Source organism: Orbicella faveolata, unplaced genomic scaffold, assembly GCF_042242905.1.
Source record: "Orbicella faveolata isolate gen_17 unplaced genomic scaffold, um_ofav_v1 contig_15, whole genome shotgun sequence".
Lineage (NCBI taxonomy): Eukaryota > Metazoa > Cnidaria > Anthozoa > Scleractinia > Merulinidae > Orbicella > Orbicella faveolata.
In genome coordinates, this window is record NW_028301542.1 from 9,156,970 (window position 1) to 9,182,024 (window position 25,055).

General features: G+C 39.4%; 1 protein-coding gene across 1 annotated transcript in view; it reads left to right on the forward strand.

The window, feature by feature from the left end:
• The window catches only part of LOC149113448 (uncharacterized), a 39,773-nt gene that overhangs the window by 6,907 nt on the left and 7,811 nt on the right, over positions 1-25,055 (forward strand). Inside the window, exons 8-31 of the mRNA XM_089288473.1 lie at positions 129-230; positions 772-1,034; positions 1,836-1,953; positions 2,402-2,736; positions 4,974-5,112; positions 6,917-7,245; positions 8,249-8,387; positions 9,022-9,350; positions 11,382-11,520; positions 12,115-12,225; positions 12,448-13,134; positions 13,889-14,007; positions 14,992-15,050; positions 15,366-15,496; positions 15,936-16,235; positions 17,012-17,320; positions 18,470-18,766; positions 19,560-19,877; positions 20,366-20,659; positions 21,555-21,890; positions 22,513-22,815; positions 23,520-23,813; positions 24,078-24,380; positions 24,581-24,877. Coding sequence (XP_089144599.1) covers positions 129-230; positions 772-1,034; positions 1,836-1,953; positions 2,402-2,736; positions 4,974-5,112; positions 6,917-7,245; positions 8,249-8,387; positions 9,022-9,350; positions 11,382-11,520; positions 12,115-12,225; positions 12,448-13,134; positions 13,889-14,007; positions 14,992-15,050; positions 15,366-15,496; positions 15,936-16,235; positions 17,012-17,320; positions 18,470-18,766; positions 19,560-19,877; positions 20,366-20,659; positions 21,555-21,890; positions 22,513-22,815; positions 23,520-23,813; positions 24,078-24,380; positions 24,581-24,877 — 6,051 coding nt within the window. The remainder of the gene's footprint in view (positions 1-128; positions 231-771; positions 1,035-1,835; positions 1,954-2,401; positions 2,737-4,973; positions 5,113-6,916; positions 7,246-8,248; positions 8,388-9,021; positions 9,351-11,381; positions 11,521-12,114; positions 12,226-12,447; positions 13,135-13,888; positions 14,008-14,991; positions 15,051-15,365; positions 15,497-15,935; positions 16,236-17,011; positions 17,321-18,469; positions 18,767-19,559; positions 19,878-20,365; positions 20,660-21,554; positions 21,891-22,512; positions 22,816-23,519; positions 23,814-24,077; positions 24,381-24,580; positions 24,878-25,055) is intronic.

Sequence of the window (25,055 nt, forward strand, 5' to 3'; positions counted from 1 at the left end):
CACTGTTTTCAAACAATTTGGTTACAAAAAGATCAAAAATATGAGTTTCGTTCTGATTTTCTTAGTTTCATATCAGTATCCATGATGACCATTCAAATTTCAGGTTATGCGAATTTTTCCCATTGTAGACGCAAACAGAATCTGGTCATATGACCAGTCTATGATGGATTTTGCTTGGCAGTCAAAGACACACTGCGCTAATACTAATGACACAGGACCTTGTTCTGGAGGTAACTCAAATGAAATGATTAGAATGTCGATTCTCATTACGCTCTGCCATATATTTCTTTTACTGATGGTTTTGAGTTTCTGGTGTTAGACCATTTATTTTTTTCGATTGCCGGGGTGATACTGAAATTTATTTTGGGTTTGCTATTTTAACATCCACTTAACAGGAAATTATAAGAAAAGTTAAAGGTCAGTGAATATCACTTTAGCCGACGTTTCGATCGAACGTTCGGCCTGTCTAGGGCAAATTAGTGGAGTCTGAGTTACAGGGTGGGTATTTTAGTGTGTTTGGTATAGGTGTTGTGATAAATGCATTGAGACGGTAGCTAAGTAGAAATTCCTTGAAATACTTATAATAACATAATCCACCGGATACGTAAACGAGCACCTACTAAAGTACGGCTATCTCGGTACAAAACATACCACAGCTGTGACTAAAGTTTAACAAAATGTGTAGTCTCTCAGTAGCTCTCCGTGGCTCTCCGTAGTAATGGGTTCGAATCGTGACACTATAAACACTACTCTTTCCGAAATAATTTTCAGAGACGGAGAGATTTATGTACATCGAATCCTCATTCCCACGCGTGAAAGGCGACAAGGCTCGTCTCGAAAGTCGTCTAACAGTTACCACTAGAAACTGCCTCACATTCTGGTACCACATGCATGGAGAAACTACAGGAAGGCTTAATGTGTATTTACGTAGTCATAGCAACGATGCAGAAACACTCATCTGGAGACTCGCTGGTTCCCATGGCAACGTCTGGAAGAAAGGAGAGATACCTATAAGGGAAATATATGCGTATCAGGTAAAATATATAGTATGTTGCGTGTTTAAAGTGCCACTATGATGAAATTCTCGATATCCATTTCTTTACATTTTCGTACACATTAGGTCTTTCCTAGATATCTTGCCAAATTTCAATTTTCTACGAACATTAAAACTCGTGGTTTTTGGACCTTAATTTCCGAGAATTTACGGCCGCCATTAATTTTCCTTGTTCCAAGTCTTGGTTGAGAATTTGAGAAAATGACGTCATTTTCTCAAAAATACCGCACGGGTTGAAATTATGATAACAATTAATGTAAAAAATTGCACGAATATATGAGCCAAAGCTTTTGTTATTCTTTATGCGAATTGCTGTGCTAATTGTTATTATAATTTCAACCCGTGTGGTATTTTTGAGAAAATGACGTCATTTTCTCAAATTCTCAACCAAGACTTGGAACAAGGAAAATTAATGGCGGCCGTAAATTCTCGGAAATAAAGGTCCAAACGACATGAGTTCTAATGTTCGTAATAGATTGAAATTTGGCAAAAAATCTAGGAAAGACCTATTGTGTGCGAAAATGTAAAAAAATAGTAATGGAGAATTTGATCTTAGTGGCACTTTAAGGTTTCAATGTATTAGTTCGGCGTTTTTTAATATCTTAGATGGTTTGATATATGGTACGTCTTCGTTTCGTCCAAGCAAACCTCAGGGCAGTGCCAAACATGGCTACTCTGTCAAAAAAGTTCAGAATCTCGTACAAAATGACGGATTGTATTGGTTCTGCCCAAGTTAAAACGAGGTTCATTTTACATTATCCGTTATATTTTTGATATTTAGGTTATAATTGAAGGAGTGGTTGGTGGTTACCATGGAGACATTGCAATCAGGGATGTTGTTCTAGACGTGAATGATAGTTGCTCCTTTACGCCAGAGAAGGCTCTAGTTCTTCCAGCTGGTACGTGTTTGTAATTTTGATTTGTTTCGGCTCAGCTCGCCGAAAATGAATTTTGACTTATTTGAACTGAGATTACTCAGTAGAGTACCTGCATGCCATAGGGTTCCAGAAAAAAGGCTGTTTCCGTGGGTTTAATGGCTCGGGAGGAAGGTTGTAATTATTGGAAGACATTTTGTGTTTAAAAAGTGCATAATCGCGATAGTGCTAGTATTTATATGGCCATGCAAATAAAACATTTCGTTGTTATTGAACTGATTCATGGCGTGAGAGAATGATACACCGTTTAAAACCAATTTTCCATTTGCTGTTAGACTCCAACAGACACAGCTACTTTCAACGCAGCTAGCACGCGGACTTTCAAAAGATTTCCAGTTTTGTAATTGAAACATATACAACAGATGTCTTTGTTTAAAGCAATGTTTACGTTTGTGTTTGTATTTAATTCAAGCTTCAGGATGTCGAGATTCTCTCGGAATGGCCAGCGGTGCAATCCCAGACGAACGAATTAGTGTCTCTTCACAAGTGGATAACAAACATGCGGCCAGTCTGGGAAGACTACACCTTGTACGAAGTGGAAGCAAGAGAGGAAGTTGGGCAGCTGGGACAAACGATGCCAATCAATGGCTGCAGGTTGATTTAGGCAGTATATACACCAGAGTAACGGGCGTAGCCACCCAAGGAAGGAATGATTACCCACAGAGGGTAACTAGATACAAGCTGCAGTATGGTAATGATGGAACAAGCTTTCAATACTACAGGCAGAGAGGACAACATAGAGATAAGGTAGAATGGCTTTAAGCTGACTAGCAACAGTTACCAGCAATTAACCGCCCGCCCGATATCAACAGTGTCGTGTACTTTAACGGATCAATACAAGCCATTACAAGCCATCGGCGAGCTTGTGACTTCTTCAAATCATTATGTTAACATTCAATTACCAAAATTTATTATATCTTGCTTTGTTCTACTTTCAAATCAAACCAATGTAAAAAATTGAGATGGCTCCGAACCCGCTGAATTTTAACATACTTATATCACAATTCGATGATAAAAATTAAATTGTAAGCCTCATGTTGAAATCGTTGGGCTGTCACGTTTGATCGTGTATGTAGTCGCCATTTTCGATTATTTTGTGTACTGCCCATAGCTATCTCTCCTCTCACCAGATTTCTGTCGTCAAATAGTCCAACAACAACAACAACAACAACATTTATTTACACCAAAAAAGGAAAGAAGAATACAATAATTTGAAGCTTATAAGATGGTTATCTTTTAGCTGTCTATAGCAACTATAAGGCTAAGAAAAATTAGATATAAGGCTAGAAAGGCTCTTAAAAGAGTCAAATATTCTCTGGTAATCTAAACATTTCGCGCTTAGTCCTTCTTTTGTAGGTGGAATGATTGAACCACGCCATACAAAAAACTGTACGCGTACGCACGCACGGAAAGCGCGCGCATGAAGTACAAAGTAAACAAATAGGTAAACCATTGTTTTAGCGCGCGTGTGTGTAATACGTGCTAGAGCCACAGCCACAAGAAGTTAATGTTGAGTCCGTTCGGTCGAAGCGTGCCCAGCTTGAAGATTAATTTCATTTCATGCTGCTTGCGGCTGATGTTACTGCCAGAGCACTGTTTCAAGCCACAGACCATGATGTCATCCAGAGAGTGGGGGCTGGAGTTGAAATGTTCAGCTACGGGAAACCTACGCGATCGGTTTCGATTTCGAGTTTCTTTTAAAAAAAAATTAGGCAGCTATCTTTAGGATACAATTAATGAAAGTTAAGGTCATGTGTGTTACAAATGTGTCCAAGATGGTGACTACACGATCGGCGGTGATGTAAGGAGTTGACAGGATAGCTTAAATTTAGTTTGTAAAATGATGTAGATTTTAATTGGTTTGTGACAACAAACTTTGATCACACACTTGGTTTTGTTGCGCATATAGTAGTGTTTAAAGTTTAGTTTTTTCCCTTTGTGAAAATAACCTCATTTAAATCATGCATCAAGCCAAGCCCGCATCGCTAACATTATGAGTTAACTTCATAGTCGCTTCAACATCAAGAGACAGGCCGTAAGAAACAATCATTCTTTAAAGTGATTCCTTAGTATTGCATTGCGCATCTCTACTGCGCAGGATTTTCGCGTCATTAGCGCGCGCACATGAGCGCGTGCGCGTACAAAACGTAAGAGATTTCCCTCAAACTAAGCTCGATAGCGAAATAAATGCTCCTTTTCTCTTAAACGAGCACGGTGACCCCCACTTTTTATTTCATAACTTCAATGAAAACAATATCCTCAATAACTGAGAAAAAAAATTAGCAGAAATCTATGGCTACTTTTTTGGCAAATGAAATAAATACTACCGGAGGGAGACATAATGGGCCCAACAGCGCATGTCCAAATTATGTTTCCTTTAAAGGATAAAAAAATGCAGGGTATTTGAAGACAATTTTTCTGGGACGTAGATGAATAGCGTGAATAGATCATCAAAGAAAGTCAAACACTTTGTGATATAACACGCTACGTTGAAAAATAATCGAGCTTATTTGCTGCGCACGGAGATTACCAAAAGTCGCCTAAATAACCGTATTTGTCAGCATTGTAGCTTGACAACAAGTACGGTGACCCCCCCCCCCCCCTTTTTACTACGTTTTTAATATCTCCTTGTCCTGCAACAACAGCATACCAAGTTTCATCGGAAATCTATGGTGGGCTCTTTTACTAGGGAATCACCTTAAGTTTAATTGAGAGTGTCAACCACAACCGTTGCAGGATACAAACCGGTTTTGAAACCGGTGCTTAATACTAAAGATACTGTAAATTATTGCAGATCAGCTCTCAGCTGACTTACACAAAAGCTTTTCTCTTCCCAAAAAAAGTATCCTTCTCTATTTAGGCTGGGTGAAGTTATTCTATGTACAAGACGTGTCCCACCTTACTCCAGTCTCATTTAGTATTTTGATATTATTGAGGTTTAAATGTGGTGAATTGGTAATAACTATTTCAACTTACTCTTATAGGAGTTTACTGGAAACAAAGACCAGAATACTGTGGTGTCACACGTCCTAGGTCCACCAATCATAACACGTTACGTCCGTTTCCGACCAGTAGCATGGCATGGTTGGATTTCAATGAGAGTAGAGCTCTATGGCTGTCAAGGTACTACAAGAAGTTTCATTTCGACGATTTTCACTTTTAGCGGTGGAATTACCTCACAGTGAATGGGAAAATATACACATGAAATGTTAAATATTTCTTTAACAATTTTTTTTAAAACTGAAAATTGTAGTAAATTTAAATCAAAACCAACTGCGAACATGGTGTTTCTGTAGGAAATAAAATACAGTCAGACTACTTTTAAGCGACCACCTATTAAGTGGCCACTTAATAGCTGGTTTTCACATGACGTCACTGAAATTCGAACTAGAAAACTATTGATCTTCCTGAGATTTTACTTAAATGATGTATAAGAGCAGCTGAAAACTAATATTCATACAAATTTTCGTTCCGAATGGGTTCTTGGTTTTGCGATACACAACGCTTGAATTTCTAAGCTTTTACGTGACGCGGCATTTACATGACGGCCTAGAGAGCTGTCATTATAGTTAAAAAAGTGACTTATTTCGGGAAACTTGGCTATTTGAACAGTTCATGTCTTAGAAAAAGTATTATTGTAATGTTTTAGAGTTCCTCGAGGGATAAATTCACGCTTTTGTTGCAAAACTCAGTGACAGATGCTTCTGTTGGTTTCCGGCCGACATGTTGGTGCCCATACGGATGGGCACCAGCATGGCGTCTCCATACAAATCTCTATAAATTTGAGTAAAAAATTTCTCCGCATATCTCGCATAAGAAAAATTGCTGTGACCAGAATTTTGGCGAGAGTCTTTGTATACCTACCTTCTTTCATTTCCCAGATTCTGAACTTTATCTATTGACCGGTTTTGATTTTTATTTTGATCTATTTGAATTGCGTGACACTGAAAACCAGCAATACTTGGGGCAAATTTACAGAACATTGATCGGAACTGAATTTGCCGTTCATTTTAAAACGACAGGAACAACTGTGGATCAACTAGATATGTGGAGCGCAAGATCGTTTTTATTCAGCATTGTCAACCCTGCTGGCATCGGACCTGTTAAACTTAATATAAAAAGGTGAATGAAACACAGGTATCAAAACTGTGTTCAGCCACCTTAACGCGATTCTATGTTCACTAAGCAATTGACCCGATCTAAAAACTATTCAAAGTACACGAACCCCTGTTAAGCAACCACCTCCCATTCCGCTCATAAGTGTTCGACTGTATTATATTAAGTTCTGCAAAACACTTCCTATGAAATTAAATGTAGCGAGGAAATGACTTCTTTCATTACAAACAAATATGTCTCTTGGGCATTGTAATGAAAGGTGGCAAACAAACGAGATTTTAACTTTGATAACAATACTAAGATTAATACACGTGATGATGATGATAATGATGATAATGATAATTTGCAGTGGCATTTCCACGAAGTGGCTCTTCGTCCACTGTTTCTAGATCGAATTGGAATTTAGAAGTGTTGAAAACTGTTCAGTCTAAACAGTTTTTTCAAAAGCCCGTACCAAAATCCGTTTCAATCTTTTTCAATTTTTGTCCATTCGTACCTTGTTTTGTATTTGCTGTGTTATTGAAATGTTCCCTCACTGTTTTGAGTGGTTATTTTTATATTTCACTGCAATTGGTGGCCATTCAGTCATATGTCTAAATTAAATTTGGCCAAAATCCGTGACAAAGTTCCGTCAAGTATAGGTAAATTATGTTTTATATAAAACCACTTTCTGTAATGCACTGTTTGTAATCTATTATGCACCGTAACTTGTCTTTGCAATAAAGATAATAACTTTTTTTCGAAGGAATTGCTAGGAAGGTATATGTCTTTATGTTGTCATATGTTTGTGTTATTTCTCTGCCATGTTTAGAATGTCAAGAAGCTCTTGGCATGCAGAGCAGTGTTATCTCAGACGGGCAAATCAGTGCGTCTTCAGAATGGGACGCCCATCATGCCGCCATACAGGGAAGACTGAACTTTAAAAAAACCGGAATTAAAAGCGGAGCTTGGTCATCTCGAACAGTCGATGCTAAACAATGGCTCCAGGTTGATCTTGGTAGTTACTACACCAGAGTATCACGTGTAGCAACGCAAGGAAGGAATTCACACCACCAGTGGGTAACTGAGTACCAACTGCAGTATGGCAACAATGGAGTAAATTTCCAGTACTACAGGGAACGAAGACAAACCGTAAACAAGGTAAAAAAAATGAATCCGTAGTAAGGTTTATAACAATCAGTTTTGAAGTTTAAAATTCGCTGTGGGAGACGCGGTTGTCTAGATGGTTAGACCGATGGACTTTTAGTATTAGGGGTTTGGGCTCAAGCCCTGAAGGACGTTTTTCTGTTGTGTTCTACGGCAAGATACTTCGTTCTCACAGTGCCTCTCAAGCCAAGAGCCAAATGTTTGTAAGGGAAAGGGGTTAGCTTGTCGATAGACTAACATTCCATCAAGGTCAAGCTACAGAACTTTTTTGCGCGGCAGCACCGAACGTTCATCTTTCGAGACCCATAGGGCTGAAATTAAGCTGAGTTCGCAAATTAAACGCTACCTAACATTCGAACCATTCATGCCGTTTTATTATTGAGCGGTTTAAACTGACTTGCTCACATTTTTACCAAGGTGTAGATACCTTTCATTTAGTTGATAAATCCCGAGCAAATGCGGCTTTATTTGGAATAAGAATTTTGTAGTTTCATTGCGGGGCTTTTAATTATTAGCTGTGGAACTGGGGAAAATCACAAGTTTTAAATTGTTAAGCATTTTTTCTTTTTAAATTTTGCTGTCAAATATTGATCTCCTGGCTGTTCTTAATAATTAAGTATGGAAAATGTTAAGTAAATTTTGAAAGCTAATTGTATGTTATTTCCCGGCTGAGAGGTCCGTATAGTGAACCATTATATGACCGAGGCCAAAATATGCTTCCCGGGGCCGCAGGCCGAGGACAGCATTTTCAAGTCCGAGGTCACAGTTATTCACTATACGGACTGCCTCTAAGCCGGTAGATAACGTATTTATTTATTTATCTATCTATTTATTTATTCCTCTATCCGTCAAATAATAAAAACTCAAGGGCAAAAACTTACGAAAGCGTTACCGTTGAATTGCAGGATTCGGTACCGTGCCCTCTTAGGAAAATATAAATACATTTATTACAAGAAAAGCATCATATCCCTAACAACTTGTCATCTTACTCATTAAGGACTTTGCTGGAAACGAAGACCAAGACAACGTTGTTTATCACGATCTAAACCCACCAATCACCGCAAGGTATATTCGTTTCAGACCGATAGCTTGGTATAAACACATATCTATGAGGGTGGAACTGTACGGATGTCAAGGTAATCTCTAATACCGGTTGCTTGGGGACCGTTGAGGTTGCATCGTATTTTTATCTAGCTGGTGCCAATTTTTGAGTATAAACTTAAGAAACCAATTTTGTGGAAATCCTGCTTTTATTACTTGCACAAAAATACCATATTCTAGTTCAATGGAGCATATAAATTTGGATAGTCTATTTTATATAGCCTATATTTAGCAAGTGCGCAGGTGCAAATGCCACCAATCAATATAATTCAGAGTTCCATAAGGCCGTGATGAAAGGAGGTTCGTAATTTGAGACAAATGATGCCGACCAAGGAAAGTCTTTTCGCTGTAGACAGAGTGAAGAAGCACACTAATTATTGTCAGTTCCAATGTCCAAAAAGGGTAAAGACTTTTTGTTCTGTTACTAGTCCTTTTTTCATAACTGTAGTCATTATTACTCATTGCGTTCGACTATTCAGATAAGATCTTGGTTTAAGAATGTAAAATATATGAGAGTGAAAAATTCAAATTTAGCCCACGTTTAAAAAGACGATGACGTGACTTTCAATCAAAATATGCTTGTTAAATAATCTGGGCCTTGTTTCCTGAAAATTGACACCGTGATATGTAATCAATGTTGAATTTGTATCAATTCCACAAAAGCTTTAGAATGTCAAGACGCTTTCGGCATGGAAAGTGGTGTAATCACCGATGGACAGATCAGCGCCTCTTCAGAACACAGTGCTTTTCTGGCTGCTATTCGAGGTAGACTGAACGTTGAACATTCTTCAGGTAAAGGAGGAAGTTGGTCTGCTAGAGACTTAGATCAGAATCAATGGCTCCAGATCGACATTGGTAGTCAGTACACTAAAGTGACACGTGTAGCCACACAAGGAAGGAGTGACCACGCGCAGTGGGTGACCAAATACATGCTACAGTTCAGTAACGGTGGAGGGGATTTTAATGACTACAAGCAGCAATATCATACGACATATAAGGTAAATGCACCTAATCCATCAAAACGATGGTCAATTTGAAGTTGTTTTTTCTGAGAACTTTATCAGTTTTAAAGACAGCCGATGAAAAGTATCCACTGGGGAAATTTCTTCTCGATCTCCAGTTAAACACAGAGAAATATTATCATTACTTTCTTTTGGCGAGTCCCTAGGGCTCAACAAAACACTCGTCAAAATATTGAGGGAATTAAACCTCCATTTCTTTGTCTTTTTACTTTGACAACAATCATAGATGTCTTCGAGATTACAAAAAGAGAACCCCTACAGGCGAAAGTTTAATCCCTGTTATGAAAATTCTACCGGATAACTAAGAAAAGAAGGACAGAGGAGAAGTTTGACACTCATTGCTAGCCGCTATGAAATATTTGTTCTTTATACCCTGATCAGTGAGAGTTTTCCATGAGAAAGATACCTTGGCGAAAATCATGGCGATTTCGTAAACAACATTACTGTAAAAAGTCCTCAATAACAGTGATAATTATGGAATGGTCAACATAAGATTTAAGGGCCCAAAATAATTGGAACTCAATTGGTGAAAATTTGAAAACCTTCCCTATTTCAAATTTCAAGGAATCAGTAAAAAGCGATCTTGTCAAAGATTATTAGTTACTTGTGTTCTGATTAGCAGTTGTGTTGTTTTCCAATTCACCTGTAAATTAGTCTTTTGTTAATTTCTGTCAACTTTCCAAGTCTTTCTTTTATAGTTTAATATATAGCTGTTATTAGTTGCCGTAGCTATTGTGTTTTCTTCTTGTATTAATGTTTTGTATTCATATATAAATTTAACTATCTTAGACGTCCTTCATAGTATAGAAATAGCGTTTTTCCTCTTCTTTGTTTCTTCTTATGTGTGCATTCATAGGCGTACGGGCGTCTTCGGACTTGGGGGCGCGGTGACCTTATTGCTCGAAAAAAATTACACGATGCCCGAAAGAATGTGTTGTACAAGCGCACTCAAATTGCAGTAAAAACAAAAACGTTCACAATTCTCACGTCAAATGAAACTATTATCATTCTAAAATTACCGTGGAGACCCGATTTTTCGAACCTCCAAGGGAAACGAAAATTGGTTCGAAAAATCGGATAGTGCGAGAACTCGGGGGTAAAATTACAGTATTCGACTGAGGAGAGGGAAACGACTTTTGTTTCGAGTTATCGGAAAGTTCGAAAAACTGAGGGTTTGAGAAATCGGGATTCCACTGTAGGTATTTTGAAACCTCGGATACTCTATGACCTCGATCGACAGCCTAGTAAAATCAGAAACTTATAAAAGAAACGGTAAATTCTTCCTCGTACGAGAAGTTCAAGAAAATTTAAATCGGCTATTTGTGGAGCCATTCAAAACGGCTCTTTTCAGAGCAATCACAAAAACAAAAGTCTCAAGCTCTTAGTTTGCTTTGATTCTGTCATTGTTTTGTTGATGGACTAAAATCCATCTTGTGGATTTCCACGATACACATTTAAACGATATATGGCTTTTTCAAAACAGATTTCCTGCTTCATTAGATCATTTGACCTTGACTCCGTTTTGACAAGGCAAACGTCAGAGAAAATAGCCTGCAAACCTGGCTTTGACTACCTTTTAGAATGTTTTTTTCCCAAGTTCTTTTGCCTAAATCATCAGCGTTTTGCCCGAAAAATTTCAAAAATTTTTGTAACTGGGGGGGCTGCAGCCCCCCCCCCTCCCCCGCACCCCGGCCCGTACGCCTGTGTGTGCATTTGTGCTTCAGTTTTCTTGCTGACCTGTATCTTATTTCTATTTAATGCTGATGTTAACTGGCTGCCTGGCTCCACTAACCCCTATGGTTATTCTAGGCAGCTAGTACTCTAATTTTTACTTTTAATATTTTCATTGTTGTATTTTTTTTATTTTGAGCAAGAGTGATTGCAAATAAAGATTGATTGATTAATTGATGCTGATGCTGAATAACCTTGTCTCCAACGTAATGATGATCTAAAGCAGTAACTTAAAGTTTGAAATAGTCGTAAACATTTTTCACATTACTCATTTAGGAATTTGCCGGAAACACAGACCAGGACACTGTTGTGTCACATGATCTAAACCCACCAATCATAGCACGTTACGTCCGTTTTCGACCAATAGTATGGCATGGCTACATATCTATGAGGGCGGAGCTATACGGATGTCAAGGTACTTAACAAGGTCTACTCTACTAGACCATCAATCTAGAGGTTTTTTTCTGGAATTTTACAGCAAACCATAATGCAACAAAAATGGAACGTAGACAGGCATTATACCGTGAAGCACGCGAACATACAATAACGACAATCGAAACGTGAAAAGATAGAGTTCGGGGCAGCTGGTATGATTCCATAACTTACGGTCATCATCTTTCTCTTCTCTCCTCATGGAGAATGGGGCCATCAATCAGCCTCCTCCAAACAACACGGTCTTTTGCCGCCACCGCTGCCTCCCTCCATGTCTTGAATTCGAGATGTTTTCTCTCCTTGTTGACCGTTCTTCGTCACGTATAACTTACGGTAGAGACCAGAAATGGAAGCAACCATGGTGCAAACCACGGCTTGGCTCGGTCCGCTCAATAATCTATGTATCCTTATTTCTATTTGGTGCAGAACTTCTGGTGCAAAACGCTGCTCTCGAATAATAACAATAACTCAATAGAACTTCATCGTCCATATTTCAAAGTTTTTGATACGCCATACTTCTTCCTTATTCTAGTAAGACACCCTATAGTTATTCCAGAGTGTGTTATTAATTCCATAGATACCGTGTGCGAACTGCCATGCTTGCCGGGACAATATTGTGATGAGGTCACGGGACAGTGCGTTTGCGACTCAAGCCTTCGAGACGAGGAATGGTGCTGGAAGAGACAAAGTAATTAGTTTCAACTTCATATGAATAGGATTCACTAAACAAAACTAATAAAGAAATATCGTTTGACTGTTGTAACTCATATATAAGGGTTGTTTCAACAATTGAATTCAAAGTCTGGCTTTTACAACTTTAAGTTCTCACATTACAACCTCCCACCTTTCCCATGTTCAAGACTTCGTATAATGTACTGTATCAACTTAGTTTAGCATCATTGTATTTCAGGATATGTGCCTTTATCAATAGACAAGCTTCAAGAATCAGCTGCTTTTTATTGGACGATGGATGACGAAAAAACGATCAACAACATGGTAGGTTCTGACTTTGGTGTTGCACCGAGTGATATCAACACAGTGAAAGGAATAAGAGGCAAGGCTATGAACGTCGAACACGGTGTCAGTGGGAAGTTTACTCTAACCGAAGGACTTAATCCCAGTGAGTGCCTCTTCAACACATCTCAATGCAATGAAGGATTCACATTAATGTTATGGATGTGGTACAAGCACAAAAACGCTGGACAAGTCTTTCTTGCTACAAGCGAAGATAACTTCAGAGGCCATAGAATGTATCAGATCAACAGTGATACACCACAAGTAGCTTATCAAATTACAAGCTCCCACAAAAAGTGTCTCGTTGAGTTCTCGACTCCAAAAGAAGTATGGACGCATTACGCAATAACGTACAGATCTCTTGACAGTCTGGATAACATAAACGTGTTTGTGAATGGAGAGGAAGTTAAAAACTTTGTTTCTAAAGGTTGTAGTGATGGAAGTTTCCCTTTCAACGATGGCGCTCAACTCTCTGTCGGGGAATCCGATGTCGAACTTCCTGAAGCTGCATTTGACGAGGTGATCATTTGGTACAGGAACCTAGCTAGTGATGAGATTTCTGCGGCTTATAGTTATTATAAAGGTAACAGGTCAAATATAGTTACGTTGACTTTAGTTAAATATAGTCAAATATAGTTACGTTGACCATTATTTAATTTCCATAATTACTGGCAACTTGTAAAAAAGTAAAGCCTTTTTAGCCCAACTGACTAATGGTTCTCCGGTTTTCGTAGCATAAAATGGTTTTGAATGACTTAAATAATATATCAAACACGACAGAACGTGATTGAACACATTTCCAAACACCGGAGAGTTGAAAATACGACGCGTAGCGGGAGTATTTTTGACGAACTTCGAGGTGTTTGGAATTGTGGTCAGACACTGTCTTGAGTGTTTGATTTATCTTTTCAATCGAAACCAAAACCAAGGAGAAAATGTAGAAATAAAATCGTAAAAATCTATGCTAATTAAGATATCCAGACACCGTCACGGCCATGATTTCCCTTGTTTAAACTTGATCAATTATTAATGAGTTTGAGAATCAGTAATGAACAACAGATAAGAAAGTATGCAAGAACAATTAAAAAAAGAAAGACTGCATTATATCAAGAAAGTTTGAAGTTCACTTTACTTGAGCTGCCCATGAAAACTAGTGGGATTTTCTATGGAGTAAATGTCTAGTCACGGTCTGTCTCTGTTTTATTGTATTCCCAAGGTAAAAAAAACAACAAGTATAATCCAGGAAAGATTAGATGGAAGTTAAAACTCTGATATACTAGAACTTTGTTCGAAACTAACTTCATTTTTAATCGTTCTCTTTTAACATCTTTTTCCAGGAAGTCCCGACCTACAACTGCATGTAAATTTAAATTTTACAGGCACCACGTGGGATGAAAGACTATTGGATCAAGAAACAGACGCGTTTAAGGATAGGAGTCAACAATTAACAAATCACGTAAGGAAAAGAGAACTAAAGAAAACATAGATATATCAATCCGTGCATGCTCTGCGGACCTATATAGTCCAGGATTCTTACAATTACTGCTTACTCTCTCACATGTACGCCCGCCAGGTCTAACTGAATGGCAGCGATCCTTTTGGGCGTAATTATGTGGTGTGTCTGTTTTTAAAGTGGCTTCGCTCGATTTGTATGTAATATATCAAACACGAGAGACAATGTTTCATCGGGATACCAAACACCGAGAAGAGACTTGACGCGCAGCGGAGTATTTTTTAACGAAATTCGAGGTGTTCGGATAACCGATGAAACACTGTCTCGAGTGTTTGACATATCTTCTCAATCAAAACAAAAACTAAGGAGTAAACGAAGAAGTAAAATCGTCAAAATCTATGCTAATTAAGACCGGGTATCCAAACCTCCTTCACGATTTCATGATTTTCTTTGTTTTACTTGATGAATTATTAATGAGTTTGAGAAGTTCAATTCGTTCCTACTTGCAGCAGTTCTGTCCCTTGCCCACCTCAGAACCCGTACATAGCCCGATATGATAGATGAAAAATAATTTCCGGGCTTCCTACCGCCCTTCTAATCAAATCGCACCACCGCTGAACTGGTAAAATAGAAATAATCAGTAAATAGCAGCTTGGACATAACTTGCACACACCAATTGGGCACACAACAAACTTGATACTGAGCCATAGGTTTTTCTGTTCGCGCATTTTCAATCCTTTTCCATCCTCGCAAATGTTAGTCACCCTCACATCTTAATAAGTTCTATCATTTTTCAACAACTGTTTCTTCAAAAACAGACCATTATTGTTCGGGTTCCTGTGATCTTGGTAAGATTCTGAGCTTCTCGAAATCATCTTAAACACTCAATCATGATAATCCTTGTTTGGGAAAATTAAATGAAAATCATGTTAAGTAATACTTACAGCTTTTTCTTGAGAGCATCGTCTCTCTTTTCTTTCCATGCAGGTTCAATCATTGTATCATAATACGGCTGGCGATGTTGATGTTACAATTGAAAAGTACTCGTAAGTCATATCTTTCGTTGTGTATCAAACACAACGGAATTTCTTCCTATCCTACTGACATACATCCCGAAGATATATCAAACATTCGAAACAGTGTCTTACCACATTTCTAAACGCCTCAAATGAGGACAAAAAATACTGTCGCGCGAGTCGTTTTTTTTTCTCGGTGTTGTGAAACACTATCTCTCGTGCTTGATACAGTTCTTAAAACACGTCTCTGTGGTATTAACTAAATGTTGATTTGCTAGTTAACCTAGTGGGTTAGTATAGACTTCATGTTTGCTAACAAAAAGTATCTCCGGTTTGTCTCTTCAGGGACGCATCAGGCGCGGTGGGATGCGAGTTTACAGCAAAATTTACGGAAACCGGGTACAGCGCAGTTGAACCTGTCATACACTGGCTCACAGAAAGCACATACAAGATAAACAGCCTTGAGGCGAACGACAGTAAGATTACATACCATTTATTCCCTTTTTCAATTGCTAGTGCTAATCGTAGAAGGAAAGATAACATTTCGGATCACACATAAATTGCTATTCCTAAGACTGCATAGGGATCAATTTTTTAAACAGGCCTATTGTATTTTCTTATTATTATATCATGAAGGAAAATTATTAAGCCAAGATATCTTGTGGAGAGTACAATTTTTATGTTAATTGATGAGAACTGTGTTGATCTTTTCTTTTTGTTCGTTTTTGCTGGTTTTCTTGTTGAAGGGGGAACGCGAAACACTGCTGGATACCTAGGAAGAGAATTAAATCATGACCCTTACCTCAGTCATAATTTTTTTCTGGCTAGATACTGCTTTTAGAGATGGTGGATTCCTTCATTTAAGAACTAGATCTCTTAGCACTAATTGCGTGCCTATGTCCTTTCCTTTCTCAGTATTCATAACAGCTGTCAGCCTTCAAGCTCAGAATGCCCCAAAACAAACGTCCATCGAGTTGTCCATCACTTGGAACGGACCAACTGAACTGTTGCATGGAATATTTCAAGGTTACGAGATATTTTATCGCGACACTAATTCGGGTAAAGAATTTAATGTAACCCTGAGGACGAGTGATACGTTTTACGAGATATCTGACCTGCAGCATTACACGAAGTACATGATCACAGCCAAGAGCTTCACTTTGGAAGGTGAAGGAAGAATGAGCGAGCCCATTTATGTGTGGACAGCACCAACAGGTAATTTCAGTCGTAACTCACCACCACTGCCATTCCGCCATTACTGGGAAAGCATAGTGCGTTCATACCAATATTAATACTTGGTTTTGTTCCAAAAGCTCTGTGCTCTTTCAACCGATTGTTGTCATTGTAGATTTATCGTCATTTGCAAGTCTTAGGTTGGTTCCAGGGTACATTTCCCTTTCACGGCCGTGAACCTGGCTGTGTGGCGATGATGCCTCTGTTTTCCATTTTTGTAAACAGGAAAGTGTCAGTGTTAAATGGAGGATTTACTGGCCCAACACACAGCCGTCCTTACCCTGTGAGCTGGCTCCCCGCGAAGAGCCTGTTCGCTGGGTTAGCCCTCTTCTTTCTCCGGTCTTAGGACCGGCAAGGGTGTTCCACAGGAATGACCCGGAGTCAATTAACTACGCCTATCACCCTAGTTTAATTTGTTTCCAATCAAATGTAGTTTACTTCAGCAGGATTTTCAAACGGATCTTTGTCTTTCATCTTTGTGGCAAAAAAAAAAAAGAAATCGCCATTGAGATATTTCTTCTTTTCGACCTGTAGCGCTTTTCGTAGAGGAAAGGCCAGCCTCGTTCCCAGGGTCTCTCTTCTTCCCTCCCCAAAAGCAGATCTGGTGAACAAGTACGTCAATAAGTGGTCAGCACATGTTCAAATAACGGGCCAATGGATAAAGAGTTCAAGGGTTTAGCAACCTTTCTTTGTTACCTAGCTCTTTTCACTTCCTTGTCTTTGTTTTACTAAGTTGCCTTTACTTGTTGCTTTCAAAGCACCAACACACCCTCCCACTAACATCACTGCATTCAACAAGAGCTCCACCAGCCTTCTCGTTACGTGGGTACCAATTCCTACCAAGCAGGGGATTGGAGAGGTAATGGGATATACCGTCATCTTTTTTGCTGTCAAAGACGGAAACAGAACTGCACAAAATGTCAGCGTGGAGTCTGGAAACCTTAACGAGACGAATCTTGACAATCTCCAGAAGTTCACAAACTACAGCATTCGAGTCCTGGGTTTTACAGAGAAGGACAAATTAGGTCCACTGAGCGATCCAATCTACGCCATGACAGACCAAGATGGTAAAAGCAAATAACGTTTTAAGACAATAAACATTTTATGTAATTGAACGAGCGTGAGGTCCGTCCTGGGGAAATATTGGTCGAGTGTTAAAATTTATGGATCGAGAACAGTGTTCCCCAATATGGACTGGATAAGCCAGTTCAAAAGAAGTCTATATTATAATGGCTCTTTTAAGATTCTGCTGATAAATTTAATGCATCCTGCCAGCCGCTCTCGGCAAACGCATGGGCAAAAATTTAACATCTGTTTTTACTTTTTTCCCGCCAAACACGAAAAAGGAAAAAAATATGTTACTATTAGAATAACAAACTGCTTCCTTCTTTGCAATGCTTAGAAAGAAAAAAAAAAAAAACAATTCGCCGAAATTAATTCGTGAGCGGTGCGTCTTAGTAGTCCATGCTAGAAAATTCGCACCACTAAGGATTCAGAGTTCTCCATGTCATTGTGGACAAGTATACCTTACGGTTAACACGTGTTATTCACTACTGATATTTGGTGTTAACATTGAACTTTTTGTATACCAAGTTTGCAGCTTGAACACACAGCAGATAAACACCATGTCGGTGTACAACAGAGGTACACCAACATGGTGGCTCCATACTGGGCTCTGTAAATTTGTGCAAAATATTTCGACGAATATCTGAAGTTTGGGAAAACGCACAGACCTAAAACTTAGAAAAGTGTCTTCTTTTTCATCTCCTATAATATGAAAATTTCTTGACTTTATCCACTGAATGGTTTTTGAATTTTTTTGTTTATTGCGTGACAGTGCAAACAAAGAATTGGCAGAATTCTGATTCTTCCAAAAAATTTGGCGTCGTAAAATACTCTTTTACGCCATCATTCTACGTTTGATGTTAATAAATTAGTCCAATAGACTATTTTACAGTTGTTCGCTTAGTGACCTGGCCTTTGAGTGGCAGTGAGGCTGGAGGCGACCTTGTTTTGATACAGACCTCACTGCTTTTGTTGTGTAAATCAAGTTCTAATGCTAACTACTTTGCATTTAAATGAGAAAAGCAGAGAGGTTTGTATCAAAACAAGGTCACCTCCAGCCTCGCTTACATTCGTAGGGCAGGTCACTGAGGACACCACTGTAAAAAGGCCTATTACCAATGTTAATAAACACGTTACATTTATTTTGCTAGTTCCGAGTCTTGCTCCATCAAATGTAACCGCGTGGGCCTTGAACTCCAGCAGCATTTTCGTCAGTTGGGGTCCAATCCCAAGTGAAGGTAGAAATGGTATCATTATTGGCTACGGTTTGTTCTACACAAAACACGACGCCTCAGGACCAGATTGGAAACAAAAATACTGTAACAACACGTACGGGTGTGCAATAACAAATCTTGATATGTACACCTGCTATGGCATCACAGTCACGGGTTTAACAGATAAAGGATTTGGAGTACCTGCACTTGTGGACGCTGTTACCGAAAAGGGTGGTAAGTTTTCTTAATTAAATTCAATGTGTAATTTCTCCATGCAGTCTTGATACATTGTCAGATTAATAACCTAATTAGAATAAACAAGCTTCAAATGGCGTTCCGGTTTAAAAGGGTTCTGGACTGCCAGTCCGCCACCTTAGAAATGAGAGGAAATCTGGAGCAATCTCATTGCAGTCGCTTGTCAGACCGTTACTGAGAACAATATGGCGTCTTTTTTTACAATATGGCATCTTATCTTTTGTTACTGATATAACGTGCGCCATTTTTTTCTTAGAACGTTATGTCAAAAATTAACAAATTTTATGTTATCCGTATTTTATCAATGGTACATACATCTTTTGGTTTGATGAAATTTTGAAGCGTGTCTAGTTTACAGGAAGCTTGACTCTGCAAAATGCCGCACATGCAAAAGTACAAATCCGCTTTTTTTGCTCGATGGTGAGGCACGTGGGTCTTAAGGCCTTACGACAGATGAAGATGTGGAATGTGGGAACTGCCATCCCCGTCTAGCGTTTAAATCTAACATTGATAGAAATATAAGGTAGCAAGTAAATAATTGATATTTTAAGTATTTAAATGAAAAGGTTTTTAACTGCAAGTTAGGAATTGTCTCTAGACCTTGCAGTTTATATCCTGTTTTTAGAATATAATAGCAAATCTTTTCAAAGTCAGATGCATTAAGTTTGGACCAAACCTCATGTAGCGACGACTCCTCTCCGCTACGGAATACTTCTGAGCCTCCCAATTGTTAGTCGGTAATCTCGCGACTTGTGACTTGTGATTTGTCCAGTTTCAGACCAGCCACCAGCAAACCTTACAGCTCACAGCACAAGTTCTACAAGTATTGAGATCACATGGGATCTAATTCCTCCACATGAGAAGTATATAGCTACAAGGGCGTATCACGTGACCATGGTACGAGCAGACCATTTCAGTGACACGGAACAGCTTAATGCCATATTAGGCGCTTGTGTAAACGCTACTAATATGACACTGCACCGAACGAACCTGTGCAAATACACGGCGTACAGGATCACAGTAGCAGGTATCACTGATAGAGGAATTGGGAAAGCTAGCGACGAGATCACTGTTTTGACTGACGAGGATGGTAAGTCTACCACGACAAAGTGTGTTATTGGCCATAACATAAAAACACAAGTCACCCTTTATACTAAAAAGGTAAAGTATGCATACGAGCCAAGTGGCCCATCAGGCCAGAGCTTATCCCGGTTTCTGTAGCAAGAAGCGACTAGGAGTATTTCTACTCCCCCCTGGATGGGATACTAGTCCATCGCAGGGCTACCCCCAGCATTAAATTCGCTGGTACCCATTTATACACCTGGGTGGAGAGAGCTGTGAGAGTAAAGTGTTTTGCCCAAGAACATAACACAATGTCCCCGGCCAAGGCTCGAACGCAGACCGCTCGCTCCGGAGTCTAGGGCACTAACCGTGAGGCCACCACGCCTAGCCTTCCACATACCTTTAATTCATGTGTTCTGACATTATACATAACGTGTAAGAGCCTGCTTCCTATCACTATTTAATTAACTACTATTTCATGGCATCAACAAAACTAACTCTCCTTTTTGGTTTTAGTTCCTGAAGGAAGCCCGCAAAATATTACTCCAGCGGCTGCGTCGGCGACAAGTCTGACGTTTTCGTGGAAACCGCTGACCAAAGACTTCGCAAACGGACTTATTTTGGGATACCACATTATATTGCTCGACAAACTAAGGAATGAGACTCGGATTATAACTGTGCAGTCTTTAGACCAGGCAAACATTGAAAACCTCTTCCCCTACACTGAATATGAAGCGCGTATTGTGCCATTCAACAGTAAAGGCCAAGGTAACGCCAGTGACGTCATGCTGGGCAGAACCCAGGAGGCTGGTAAGTATAGGGGCTATGTCATCTAATTTCATGATGAATTAAAGGTGGTCCACAGATCACCCAACAATAATGATCAGAACTCAAAAACTGACAGATATATCAAACACGAAAGAACGTGCTTGACCACATTCCCAACCACCGAGAAGAGAGTTGAAAATACGACGCGTAGGGGAGTATTTTTGACGAACTTCGAGGTGTTTGAAAATGAGGTCAAACTCTGTCTTCTCATTCCAAACTAAAACTAAGAAGAAAGTCGAGAAATAGACCCTTTTCATAAATGGCTGCCAATTTAAAATTCTTTTGTATACATTTAAATTAGCCTCACTAAACTCGTTTGGGAGTAAAAATTCTTTTGAATTATCAACTCAAAAACGAGGTTAGTCAGGCTAATTTTAATACTTACAAAAGAATTTATAATTGGCAGCCATTTATGAAAAGGGTCTATGAAATCGTAAAAAAGCTATGTTAATAAAGATCAGATATCTAAACAACGCCACAGTCCTGATTTCCTTTGTTTAAACTTGATGAATTATTAATAAGTTTGAGGCGTCCATGGTTAGTTTTCCAAAATCGAATAAGACTTTTTTGCTCTATAACAAGAAGTCAAATAGAAATAAAAGCTACCTCTTTATATCGTAAAATTCTTGAAGTCTAATAACTTAAGAAAGGAGCTGTTATAAATTGCATGTTTGGACAAAAATGTCTCCTGAACAGTCACGTGTTTCAGCATTGATTACAGAATAGGGAGTGAGTACGCGATTGTAGGCCTTCTTTTGCAATGAATGGAACTTTTTTTTCGTCCAGTTATTCCCAATTGGATGAAAATTCTCGACACGTTTTGCAAAGCCCAACTCGCACTCAGTCCCATCTTTCTTTCTCTTTCTTTCTTTTTCAGCTCCAAGTCGCCCACCCTCAAATTTCACAGGCCAAGCTCCAAGTTCAACAAAACTGACATTGGAATGGAAACCAGTCGACGAGCTGCACATAAATGGCGTACTACGCGCTTACGTCATTGTCTACTTCATCACGCATTCGTCACATATCACGCGTCACAACATCACGATACCTGTAACGACTGCTCGAAAACGGCGTGCTATAACCGATCCTTCTTCACCGAGTTACGAGTTGAGAGGATTAAGAAAGTACACCACTTACACTGTTCAGGTGATGGCTTACACTGTTGACTATGGAGTGCCAAGCCTTGAAATCAACATCACCACAGCACAAGATGGTAATCTCTTAAACAAATACTAGTACTCGTCCTTATTAGCTTTTGTTTTCGTTGCATCATGATTTCAACACCATTTCCCCCAGGATGTCTAGGGTATAAATCAAGGATTCTGGTCTCGCTTAGGGTGTTCATGACGAAACGACACTATTTTTTAGCTGCCAAAGTATCTTTTAGGGTGCACTCAAAGAAGTCCTTTTTAGGTTTGATTTCCGCCGCTTTTTCAAATCCGGTCTACTAGCCCAGGCTCCTGTCCTGAGCACCAGCCGGTGATCAAGCCTATTCGGTTTTAAGTGGTATCTTTTAGGGGTCAAATAGCTCGAGCCACACCCAGTTTGGTCTGCGTTGAGGGTTAAATCCAAATTTTCCGACTAGCATCCCTCACCTATTCAGGTGGGAGTCCCCCCGGACCTTTTCATGTCAAGTTAAGCCACGTCTCTCTAATTTATCGTCTCTCAGCATAATGATCAACAGTCCGTCTATCTATTTATTTATTTTTTCATTTTAAATATGACTTGCTAGAATTTTATTGCAATGACATTCAGTCTTTACCCATTTTACGTCTGAGCTCTTCCGCAAGTCACCTTTACTATCTTTATCCTATAGCATTTCATTTTTTTTTCAGTTCCAAGCCGCTCGCCAATAAATGTGACCGCGTTCAATACCAGCTCCACAAGTATCAATGTCACGTGGGAGCCCGTACCTGATGATCACGCGAACGGCATTGTTTTGGGATATCGCTTATTCTACAAACAGGCTGATAAAGCAATTAACGACTTCAGTAATCTTACAGTGAATTCAAGTATCTTTGATATAGAAATAAATGGCTTGAAATTCTACACAAAGTACGAGTTATGGCTCTTGGCATTTACAATGGTTGGAGACGGAAATATTTCCGAGCCTGTTTACTGCATGACAGATGAGGACGGTAAATTGCTTTTACATTAAGTACATAATGTAGAGATGTTCAGGAACACACTTGCAAACATGTCTCGTCCCCTGGCTCCGTTACATTTAACGGTGACAGGGAGCGCAGTGCTTCATGGTTAGGTGGGGGAACGTGGAAAGGCCCATAATTCCTCGCGCACCACACGAGGCAGCCCTCGAACAGCTCCTGAAATCAGATGCACCCAGATGTGGTCGACGTAATCGTTTTTTTATATATTCCCTCTGGTGAACATATTGCTCAACGATAGTAAACGGCTCCAAATTTGTATAATCAGAACGAAAACAATAGATGCATGGAGAAATTAAGTGTCATATTCAAACCCCGACCTATCTCTTCATATTTGGTCGTAAGTCTTGTTACCTTACGTATGATCCAGACAACAAACATTTAAACGTCTCACAGTGGTCATAAACTGCTTGAATTACGTAATGACTCACTTCCCCACCACCTCACATACACAAACCTAACTATTATCCTGCCCATATATTCATGATTCCTTCAATACATAAATTATTTCATACGTAGCCGTTGACAAGGAGGTTACCTAGTCGGTTTTTAAGGTGCGTCTTCAACTAAGCGAAAGCATTACAACTTCACGACACTTTAAGTGTGTATTTTTTCCGTACTACAGTTGACGTTTTTGTGTCATGAACTGACTTAGTTCAACGTCTATTTTCTAACAGTTCCGGAAGGTGCTCCTGTCAACCTTTTATCACTTCCTGCCAACGAAACAGCTTTAACAGTTACTTGGCTTCCGGTCATCGAAGAGGACAGAAATGGCATTATCTGGGGTTACCGCGTCGCTCTTAGCAACAGCACGGGCGAATTTATGAGAAATATCAGCGTCCTTGGCTCTGAGATTGTGACTATTTTTGGATTAGAAGTCTGGACAAATTATACCATGCAAGTTTCCGCGTTCACTGTGAAAGGAAATGGACCTTGGAGTCCAATTGTGCGGGGAATAACTGACGAGGAAGGTAAATGTTAACAACAAACAAAAATGATATTTTTCGGCGACGTGAAACAAAACCCAGAAATTCGTCTGTGTTCTCAGGCTATGACAAGGCAGGCTATAACTCCAAGCAGCTAGCTGCCAAAACAGTTCCCTGTTCTTTTAAATTAGTACATTTGTCCTTTATTTTACTTTATTTGCTTTTTTTTGCACACTTTCTTTTCGCATATATTTTCATTTACCATGAGAGGGGTTGCCCTAACATCTACCGCTTATCATGCTCTTTCAGCTCCACCAGTTGCCCCAACAAACATCACCGCGTTCAACACAAGGTCAACGAGTCTTCATGTCACCTGGCAGCCAATCAGCACACAGGGCTTGAGAGCTATTTTCAGGGCTTACCGCGTGTATTATATTGAACAGGAAACCTACTTCACTCGCTCGCTCAAGAATGTAACAGTGGACTCCACCACATTGGAAGTCGAGTTAGTTGATCTGTACAAGTTCACCAATTACACTGTGTATGTCGTGGCAAGAACAAACAAGGATGGAGTGAGCAGCGAAAAAGTGAACGTTTTCACAGATGAAGACAGTAAGTATACGATATTCTAAACTCAGCGAAAATGTCAATCAGATATAAGATTTTCAAAGCATTGAGTCAAAAATAATTATGATTATGTATTGTTCAGTAGATAGCTTTCGAGCAAAGTTCCTGTTTCTTTGTTTTTGTTGTTGTTGTTCTAAGTAATATTCAATGGACTAGTCGCAGATCGAATTTTCTTGTCTCTAAAGAACCTGACCAAGCGCCAGCTGACTTGGAGGTCTGGACACCACATTCAACAGGCCTAGATGTAAGCTGGAATGAGGTACCAAATGGTTACAAAAATGGAGTCATTAGAGGGTACAAAGTTCAATACACAGAAATGACGGACAACGGGTCAATCGAGATCGAGGACCTAGAGCCATGGAAACGATCATTGAGTATCACTGGACTAAAGAAATTTACCCTGTATAATATCACTGTTTTGGCGTACACGAGCAAAGGTGATGGAGTGTCATGTACCGAAGTCATCATGACAGATCAAGATGGTATGTTTGATAAGAAATTAAGGTCTAGGTACCCTATGAAGCATTTCGCGCGTTGTCTTCTTTAGTGTGTTTGGTTGATAGTTGATCGCGTTGCTCGAGAAGTAAAATCGTTACCTACTGCTGCGACATTCTAGACATTACTAACCAGAGCACGGCAATCTGTTTCTCTCTTTTTTGT